The sequence below is a fragment of the Chelonia mydas genome, chromosome 24 (assembly GCF_015237465.2).
Source record: "Chelonia mydas isolate rCheMyd1 chromosome 24, rCheMyd1.pri.v2, whole genome shotgun sequence".
NCBI classification, from domain to species: Eukaryota; Metazoa; Chordata; order Testudines; family Cheloniidae; genus Chelonia; species Chelonia mydas.
Genome location: NC_051264.2, coordinates 5,468,030 through 5,478,000, shown reverse-complemented (window position 1 = coordinate 5,478,000; position 9,971 = coordinate 5,468,030). Strand labels below are relative to the sequence as shown.

At 50.2% G+C, this 9,971-nt stretch overlaps 1 protein-coding gene across 2 annotated transcripts; it reads right to left on the bottom strand.

Moving 5' to 3' along the window:
* Nucleotides 1-481: 481 nt before the first annotated feature.
* SSR2 (signal sequence receptor subunit 2) lies at nt 482-9,257 on the bottom strand. 2 transcript variants are annotated; one of them, XM_037882700.2, is made up of 6 exons: nt 9,119-9,257; nt 3,946-4,138; nt 2,562-2,660; nt 2,006-2,114; nt 1,644-1,721; nt 482-1,279 (listed from the first exon to the last, which is right to left on the bottom strand). In XM_037882700.2, exons 2-6 carry the CDS (start codon nt 4,098-4,100, stop codon nt 1,169-1,171), a joined length of 552 nt encoding a protein of 183 aa, XP_037738628.1. In that variant the 5' UTR covers nt 4,101-4,138; nt 9,119-9,257; the 3' UTR covers nt 482-1,168. The 2 variants fall into 2 exon arrangements, with proteins under 2 accessions (XP_037738628.1, XP_037738629.1); XM_037882701.2 differs by having other exon boundaries at nt 3,946-4,100; nt 9,119-9,247.
* Nucleotides 9,258-9,971: the final 714 nt, after the last annotated feature.

Sequence of the window (9,971 nt, the reverse complement as noted above, 5' to 3'; positions counted from 1 at the left end):
TACACAGCACTGGGCTATGAGGATCTGGGTTCTATTCCTGGCTATGCCAGTGACCAGCTATGCAGCTTTGGGCAAGTCACTCACCCTTGATAGGGCTGTTTCTCTCCCATCCTGTGTCTTAGATTTTAAGCTTTTTGGCCATGTCTAGTCTAAAAAAAGTGGATTTTTAAACACACGTTAAACTCATAGTGTAGATGAGGCATGTTGTAGTTCTAACACATGGCAACTGGTCAAGGGGGACCCTGGAGTGGGGGATGGAGTAACCTGCAGTAGGATTTTAACACATGTTAAACACACAAAATTAATCCTAGTGAAGGCAAGGGCTTGGTATACTCTTTCAGCTGGATCTTCCTCACTGCCCCTGCTGGCTGATGGTGTGTACAGACAGAGCCTCTACAACCACTGGATTTACTGCAGTTATACATATGGCTCCTGAAACCCACTAGTCCAACTATGGGACTTACCGGTAGAAGAGACAGGCTCACTTTGTGGTGTTCATTTTATTATAAAACCCTCAGTGTGTACAGTCACACGTTTCTCAACAGAGTAATCAGAAAAAAAGAAACACGGCGGTCAACTGCTCACCAAAATACAACAACGTAGCCAACATTCCCTATAGGGCAGGCATCTTTCTATGGGGGTTTATAGGCCACCGCTTGGCTGAGAGGGACTGGCACTAATAAATCTGCATACAAAGGAGGTCTCCGTTACCATCACTTGATCAATCCTCTCAGTGACAGTCGCAGGAAGCATAAAATACTGGGGAGAGAGGGTGATGGGCTGACCCAAGATCGAGGATTGTGGCATGAGGAGATCTGGCCACATGTGACTGGCATTTGGCAAGCAGCGGTGATGCCACAAATACTGCAGAAAGGCTCTCACATCCACACTCCTTGGGTGTTATTAGCATTCCTGTACTGCAGCTGCGTCTGCAACTTAATTACAACAGAACCGGTGAGGTCTTTGCTCCAGATCTGCTGAGAACGGGTTAAAAAAAAAAACCCCCAAGAAAGTGACTGGCCACAAGAATAATACAAATCCCTCCCCTGCCAGCACTGAACTGTTGGCCCAGTCACTTGATTTGGAGGGTTGATTGCTGCTACTCTGAGTACACTGTAATTCTAAGTGGGGTTCCTGAGCTCTGGGTGCTGGCTGCATTTGGCTTTCCTCAGTTCTTCTTGGTCTTGGGGGTATCGTATTTTCTCTTGCTCGAGTACCACAGCAACAGAGGGATTCCGATGGAGGGAAGGGTCATCACTCCAAAAGCTGCCCAATCGAGCTAGCAGAAGGGGAAAACCAATTAGAAGTAGAATTGAGATGGGCCATGCAGAGCTGAACTCCCAGATTCTCACACCTGAGCGCCCCCTGCCCCAGCATTTTGATCCGAACCCGAACAACACAGGCTCATTCCTAGAAGCGAGTCTAACGGACCATGATGAATTAATTGTCACTGTTCTTGCAAGATTTTGCAGAAGTTGCTCCAAACAGCTTAGGAGCCAGCTTGGCAATTTCCCAGGTGGCTTTTAATTTAGTGCCTGGGCTTCTGCTTTCATGCCATGAGCCAGCACACACAAAAAGGTCAATGCTGATTTGAACTGTACAGTCACAGTGAGAAAATGGATTACTGGTTTAATGGTACTTACAAAGTGAGGGGAAAACCTCCTGTCAAACTCTCTCTGAGCCAAGATTCCTCCCTGCCCAGGGGCACTGGTGAAGCCAACCTGAAATGGGAGGAAAAGAAACAGCATTTGCCCACTGTTCCTGGCATTGCAGGCGCTCCGTGGCAAGCACTATGTGAGAAGAGAAAGGGACTATCTATCATCCCTCTATGGTTGTGTCTAGGAGCACACACTGTGCGTCTCCGCTGTGAGATCTGCCGTTAGGATCCTGTACATGATCAGGTTCACAAGAAAGGTAAGGAATACTTGTGGCACCTTAGAGACTAACAAATTTATTTGAGCATAAGCTTTCGTAAGCTACAGCTCACTTCCTCGGAGCTACTCACCACAACCTGCCCTCCCTCCTGTGCCAGGTAGTTGATGGTAGCTGAGGTGAAGTTGAAGTAGCCAGCTTTGAGGGGCCTCAGGACCACAGTGTGAGATACGTTGCTGGCTCTGAGTAGCAGATGGTTAAGGAAACAAATTGCATTTTGTTCCAGGAGACAGGGGAAGCAAGACTCAGAACACAGGGAGGAGTCTAACCAGCAGGTTTGAAATCTTAAATCACCTGTAACTACAGATTCAGACCCTTATACAGGGGCAACTCATCTATTCCTCCTTCCCTGACAGATGAATGGAGTTCCATGCAATTTAATGTGAGGGGTAGCTATGTGACCTGAGAACTAGTTCTTGTTTACAAGGACACTAGAGATCCCAGGGCACTTTATTGGGATTTGCCTTCAGAGCCTTAGCCAGAAGTCAGGTGCGCTGGCATTTCAGGGATGATGCATGGAGTTGGAAGTGTCTTGATATCCTTGGGCATCAGAGGGGACAAGGAGGAGCCCAACAACAGACCCAGGACATGGCGGGAGGGGAGATTGTTTTGAACTGCAAAAAAGATACGGAGCAATCCTGTCCCACTTGACGTTAAGCATTCCAGAGACAATGCCAAAATCTTCTGGGGGGAAAGAATCATCCGACAACTCCACGTCCAAAGCCGCGCTAAATACAACAGAGAGAGGAGTCAGGAACAGAGTCAGGGGTATGCATCAGCTGGAGTCCCACTGTGGGTTAGACTAGATGACCCTTGCGGTCCCTTCTCACCCTATGATGCTACAGGCGGTTTCACAAACAGAGGAAAGTTCAGTGCTAGCTGCTGATCTGGAGTAAAAAGCCTCAAAGATGAGAGTAGGAGAAGGAAGACAGTGTCAAGGAGAAATGACTGCCCAGCTGGACCTGGGGCATAGGAGAAAGCATAGGTGGGAAGAGCTGAGAGGAGCCACGAAGCCGAGGATAAGTAATTGGCTGGGCAAAGAGCCCAGGAAGCCAATGGAGATCTATGTACGCGAGGAGGGGAGCACTGCACTGGGGATATGGGTGACAGGAAAGGAAGGTGATTTTCAGCTGAAGCATTTTGGACACCGGTGGATGATGCAGACAAAGACAGACGTGATGAAGCCAGGGATCAGGGCTGGAACAGGGGGATTAAAGAGTGGAGTGCCAGAACTTGGTAAGAGCTTATTTTTGACAGCGAAGGGGAGAGAGAAGACAAGGAATCTAAAATGGCATCACAACGAACATTGACTTGCTCCCATACACAGGAATCCACTTAGACCTGTTCAGAGCCTCCAGAATCACATTCGTCCCCCACACCCGCCCCCCCCCCCCAAAAAAAACCCCTGCACACTTCAGTCTCATTACCCTCGAAGCCTCGTATAATGCCCCTTCTTGAGTGGGCCTGATAGGGGGCTCACACAGTGCAACCTTACTCCTACTCAAGTCAATCGTCCTATGGACTCCAGTGAGAACAGAGTCATTTTAACAGCAGGTTTCAGAGTAATAGCCGTGTTAGTCTGTATTTGCAAAAAGAAAAGGAGTACTTGTGGCACCTTAGAGACTAACCAATTTATTTGAGCATAAGCTTTCGTGAGCTACAGCTCACTTCATCGGATGCATCGAAAGCTTATGCTCAAATAAATTGGTTAGTCTCTAAGGTGCCACAAGTCCTCCTTTTCATTTTAACAGCAGTAACAGAAAACCTTAGGTGATCACAGTGGACCCTTCTGGCTTTATAATCTATGAATACAGAGATTCTTCCCCTCTATTTGCTCCTGCCCCCAGAGTGCCCTTTGGGAGGAGTAAGGGAGGAGCTTGAGAAAGGCTTTACTCTAGATGTCTCTCCCCTCCCCGAGCTAGTGAAACACACATTGCAGAGACACACCTCTAACACTCCCTGTCCTTCAGGGACAGGCATCTGATAGGTACCAACAACACAGACAAGCCTTACCTGGAGCCAACATTGTAGATGTTGTACTGCAGAGTCAGGTCCTTGCCCTCCACCGCATATCGGTTTAACAGAGATTTAGAGGCGAGTAGCCTGGCTCCCTCCTCGCTGTGAGCAACAGACAGCAGGGCAAACACAGCAAGAGCGAACAGCTTCATCTGGAAGGGGAAACCATTCACTGATAATGCCTGAGTTTCTAAAGAGGGAAAATTGGTGTTGGCAGCCTTCTGGAGCAGGCAGCAGCAGAGGGTAGAATAGATACGTGAGTGCAATGTGTTCTGAAGCACAGGCAGCTGTGTGGGTTAAGACATTGTACATGAAAGCATCGTACCATGGAGGAGGGAGGGATCAGTCCCGTTCAGTATAGCGCCCGTGCAGTTGCACCTGTAAGATTGCGGACACTCCTCTACCAGCATGAGACCACTGCAAAGCAAAGACCTGATACCGGGTTTCTGTTCCCTGGCTGCTCTGTGAATGTGTGGTAAATTTATTAAAGAGACAGGGTGAGCGCAGTAGTATCTTTTATTGGACCAATGCCTGTCGGTGAAAGAGACAAGCTTTCGAGCTACACAGAGAACTTCTGAAGTAGCTCGAAAGCTTGCCTCTTTCACCACCAAAAGTTGGTCCAATAAAAATTATTATCTTACCCACCTTGTCTCTCTGATATCCTGGGACCAACATGGCTGCAACAACCCTAGTATATTTACTGTTATTTAACATAATTAAAGGCACTGAAAGCATTAGGACATTCATTTTGTAAAGACAAGAAGCTACTACAAACATTGAATCACAGAATATTAGGGTCGGAAGAGACCTCAGGAGGTCATCTAATCCAATCCCCTGCTCAAAGCAGGACCAACACCAACTAAATCATCCCAGCCAGGGCTTTGTCAAGCCAGGCCTTAAAAACCTCTGAGGGTGGAGATTCCACCGTCTCCCTAGGGAACCCATTCCAGTGCTTCACCACCCTCCTAGTGAAATAGTGTTTCTAATATCCAACCTAGACCTCCCCCACTGCAACTTGAGACCATTGTTCTGTCATCTGCCACCACTGAGAACAGCCGAGCTCCAGCCTCTTTGGAACCCCCCTTCAGGTAGTTGAAGGCTGTTATCAAATCTCCCCTCACTCTTCTCTTCTGCAGACTAAATAATGCCAGTTCCCTCAGCCTCTCCTCGTAAGTCATGTGCCCCAGCCCCCTAATCATTTTTGTTTGTCCTCCGCTGGACTCTCTCCAATTCGTCCACATCCCTTCTGTAGTGGGGGGACCAGAACTGGACACAATACTCCAGGTGTGGCCTCACCAGTGCCAAATAGAGGGGAATAATCACGTCCCTCAATCTGTTGGCAGTGCTCCTACTAATAGAGCCCAATATGCCGTTGGCCTTCGTGGCAACAAGGGCACCCTGCTGACTCATATCTAAGACCAAACAAAACCTTTCTGCTATTTCTCCTTTGAAATCCAATAGAAACAATTTAACACACACTGCAACAACATTCCCCTGCAGTGTCTGAAACAAACAATGCAGCATTGTGCTAGCACCTGAGAATTGCAATTGACTAGAAATGACCTTGAAAATGATTAGCCTATATTTAGATGAGAGAAAAACAAATGACTTAAAGGGAAATGACCAGGGAAGAGTATAAAAATATTGCTCGGGCATGTAGGAATGAAATCAGGAGGGCCAAATCGCACCTGGAGCTGCAGCTAGCAAGAGATGTTAAGAGTAACAAGAAGGGTTTCTTCAGGTATGTTGGCAACAAGAAGAAAGCCAAGGAAAGTGTGGGCCCCCTACTGAATGAGGGAGGCAACCTAGTGACAGAGGATGTGGAAAAAGCTAATGTACTCAATGCTTTTTTTGCCTTTGTCTTCACGAACAAGGTCAGCTCCCAGACTGCTGCGCTGGGCAACACAGCATGGGGAGTAGGTGGCCAGCTCTCTGTGGAGAAAGTTAGGGACTGTTTAGAAAAGTTGGACGTGCACAAGACCATGGGGCCGGATGCGTTGCATCCGAGTGTGCTAAAGGAGTTGGCGGCTGTGATTGCAGAGCCATTGGCCATTATCTTTGAAAACTCATGGCGATCGGGGGAGGTCCCGGACGACTGGAAAAAGGCTAATGTAGTGCCCATCTTTAAAAAAGGGAAGAAGGATGATCCTGGGAACTACAGGCCAGTCAGCCTCACCTCAGTCCCCGGAAAAATCATGGAGCAGGTCCTCAAGGAATCAATCCTGAAGCACTTACACGAGAGGAAAGTGATCAGGAACAGTCAGCATGGATTCATCAAGGGAAGGTCATGCCTGACTAATCTAATCGCCTTCTAGGATGAGATTACTGGTTCTGTGGATGAAGGGAAAGCAGTGGATGTATTGTTTCTTGACTTTAGCAAAGCTTTTGACACGGTCTCCCACAGTATTCTTGTCAGCAAGTTAAAGAAGTATGGGCTGGATGAATGCACTATAAGGTGGGTAGAAAGTTGGCTAGATTGTCGGGCTCAACGGGTAGTGATCAATGGCTCCATGTCTAGATGGCAGCCGGTATCAAGTGGAGCGCCCCAAGGGTCGGTCCTGGTGCCGGTTTTGTTCAATATCTTCATAAATGATCTGGAGAATGGTGTGGATTGCACTCTCAGCAAATTTGCGGATGATACTAAACTAGGAGGAGTGGTAGATACGGTGGCAGGTAGGGATAGGATACAGAGGGACCTAGACAAATTGGAGGATTGGGCCAAAAGAAATCTGATGAGGTTCAACAAGGATAAGTGCAGGGTCCTGCACTTAGGACGGAAGAATCCAATGCACCGCTACAGACTAGGGACCGAATGGTTAGGCAGCAGTTCTGCGGAAAAGGACCTAGGGGTGACAATGGACGAGAAGCTGGATATGAGTCAACAGTGTGCCCTTGTTGCCAAAAAGGCCAATGGCATTTTGGGATGTATAAGTAGGGGCATAGCCGCAGATCGAGGGACGTGATCGTTCCCCTCTATTCGACATTGGTGAAGCCTCATCTGGAGTGCTGTGTCCAGTTTTGGGCCCCACACTATAAGAAGGATGTAGAAAAATTGGAGAGAGTCCAGAGAAGGGCAACAAAAATGATTAGGGGACTGGAACACATAATTTATGAGGAGAGGCTGAGGGAACTGGGATTGTTTAGTCTGCAGAAGAGAAGAACGAGGGGGGATTTGATAGCTGTTTTCAACTACCTGAGAGGTGGTTCCAAAGAGGATGGTTCTAGACTATTCTCAGTGGTAGAAGATGACAGGACAAGGAGTAATGGTCTCAAGTTGCAGTGGGGGAGGTTTAGGTTGGATATTAGGAAAAACTTTTTCACTAGGAGGGTGGTGAAACACTGGAATGCGTTACCTAGGGAGGTGGTAGAATCTCCTTCCTTAGAAGTTTTTAAGGTCAGGCTTGACAAAGCCCTGGCTGGGATGACTTAATTGGGGATTGGTCCTGCTTTGAGCAGGGGGTTGGACTAGATGACCTCCTGAGGTCCCTTCCAACCCTGATATTCTATGATTCTAAGGTTTGTTTTTTAAAGTCATCAAATTAATATTAACTGTTAGAAGTAGAACAAAGAACATGTTATTTAAGACAAAGTTAACTTGAGGGCCCATTTAAAGAGTTCACATATTTAATATCTTTACTCTCACACACAAATATTCAAACATCAGTCCGCTCCCATCCAAACACTGTTTGGCTGCAGACACTTCCAAAGTGCATGCTCCTTTTCTTCAGCCCTGGCACAAACCTCCTCTTCCCAGACCAAAAAAGTGATAACAGCTCTGTCCTGATGATCTGACACCCCACTCACGCCACTAAGCTCCTATCCCCCCTTTGGTTTTCTGTACCCAACCTCTCTTTTGACAGCTGATAACCAGACCTTGCCGATCAAGCCTGAAATTCTAGCCAATATAAATGCCTGTCCATATCTCTCTCAGGAAACCTCTCATCCTGAAGGTTCTGAAATTTCTAGACTACAGCACCACCGTCTTCCCTAGCCACAACAAAGTCTTGAGCAACTGGCTAATACAGTAATTCCTAAACAGTGGTCTTAGATCACAGAGCCCCTCCCAGTGGCTTGTGAAATTATATTTTGATAACCAAGTAGTGAGGCAGTTGGGTCTGGGAAAAGATCTACAATGTATTGGGCCCCAGCACGAAAAGGCTGGAGAACCCGTGATCTACCTTAAATGAAAGTACGAAAAAGGGGCTGCTAACTGTGCAGCTCTTTCACTCCCATCTCCGGCTCAGCCCCTGTAGAGAGCACAGTCATGTCTTTTCCCACCACCTCCTCCCGCAGCCACAGATCATTGCTTCCTTATGCCCGGTATAGTTCTGCCCGTCCCCAGCCGCTGTGGCGCACACAGCTCCTTCTACCAGGCAGCATCAGGGCCTGGCTGCTACTCAGCCACGTGTCTCCAGAACAGGCAGCAAGACAGGAACCCCACAGCCTGATTACAGGCTGCCTGGAGCAGGACCTCCCTAGCTGCCTTTCCTCCATGGAGCGCTGACGTGTCAGAGACCTCCCCTATGTCCTCCTACAGACCTCCCGACCCCCCCCCCACCCCTGGGCCCTCCAAAACTTCCTCCTCCTCAGGCCCCCCAAACCCCACCTCCCCCCCCCCACATGGCTCCCCTGCCACCGCCGCCCCCTAGGCTCCCCTCCAAACCTTCCTTCCCCCTCAGACCTCCCCCCCCATCCACTTGGCTCCCCCGCCACCGCCGCCCCCTGGGCTCCCCCCCAACCCCACGGCTCCCCCCCAGATCCCCCCAACCCCACGGCTCGCCCCCAACCACCGCCCCCTGGGCTCCCCTCCAAACCTCCTTCCCCCCCAGACACCCGAACCCCCACCTTCCCCCCAGATCCCCCCCATCCCACGGCTCCCCCCAACCCCCAGATCCCCACCACCGCCCTCCAGATCCCCCCAACCCCATGGCTCCCCCCCAAACCGCCGCCCCCTGGGCTCCCCTCCAAACCTCCTTCCCCCTCAGACCCCCTAACCCCCACCTTCCCCCCACCCCACGGCTCCCCCACAAACCTTCCTCCCTCCTCAAGCCCCCCCCGGATCTGCCGTGCAACTCCCCGGGGCGGCGCGCCCCCCACCCCCGGCCCCCCCGCAGCCCGACCTCGAACCCGCCTCGCCCCCCGCCCGCCGGGGCCCCGACCCCGCTCTCACCGCTCCGGCCCGGCTCGCCCTGCGGCAGCGGAAGCGAGAGTCAGCACGGAGCGCCCGGAAACCCGCCCCCGCCCCGGGGCAGGCTGGGAACTGGAGTCCGCTTCCGGCGCGGCGGCGGCGGCGGGCAGGAAGGGGCGGGAGCTCGTGGCGCCTGCGCAGAAGGAGCGGCGCCGGCTGGGCGCGCGGTCCCTGCCCCCGGCGGCCCCCCCGCCGTCCGCTCCTCCCAGGGCCGGCTCCGTGGGGGTCTCTGGGACACGCCCCGTCGTGCCCCCCGCCGCGTTGTCCTGTCTCCGGCTCGGGGCCTCCCTCCTCTCTCTCCTTCCTTCTTATCCGTCCTTTTTTATCGATCCGTCTTTCTTTCTTATCCAGCCACCCAGCTCTTCTTCTTATCTGTCCATCTCTTTTTCTCTCTTTCTTATCCATCCATCCATCTCTCCTTCTTATCTGTCCATCTCTTTTTCTCTCTTTCTTATCCATCCATCCATCTCTCTCTCTCATCCATCCACCCATTTCTTTCTTTATTTCTTTCTCTATCCACCCATCTCTCTCTCTCTCCTTTCTTATCCATCCACCCATCTCTCCTTCTTTCTTATCCATCCTTTTTTATCGATCCGTCTTTCTTTCTTATCCAGCCACCCATCTCTCTCTGTCTTTCTTATCCATCCATCTCTTTTTCTCTCTCTCTCATCCATCCACCCATCTCTCTCTCTCTCCTTTCTTATCCATCCACCCATCTCTCCTTCTTTCTTATCCATCCTTTTTTATCGATCCGTCTTTCTTTCTTATCCAGCCACCCATCTCTCTCTGTCTTTCTTATCCATCCATCTCTTTTTCTCTCTCTCTCATCCATCCA

What these genes read in the sequence shown, in the direction of transcription:
- SSR2 (XM_037882700.2), bottom strand. Translation starts at nt 4,100, where the DNA reads ATGAAGCTGTTCGCTCTTGCTGTGTTTGCCCTGCTGTCTGTTGCTCAC. An exon ending in ATCTACAATGTTGGCTCCAG is followed by an intron (nt 2,661 to 3,945) that starts GTAAGGCTTGTC and finishes TGTTGTATTTAG; the next exon opens with CGCGGCTTTGGACGTGGAGT. An exon ending in GGAGGTTTTCCCCTCACTTT is followed by an intron (nt 1,280 to 1,643) that starts GTAAGTACCATT and finishes CCCTTCTGCTAG; the next exon opens with CTCGATTGGGCAGCTTTTGG.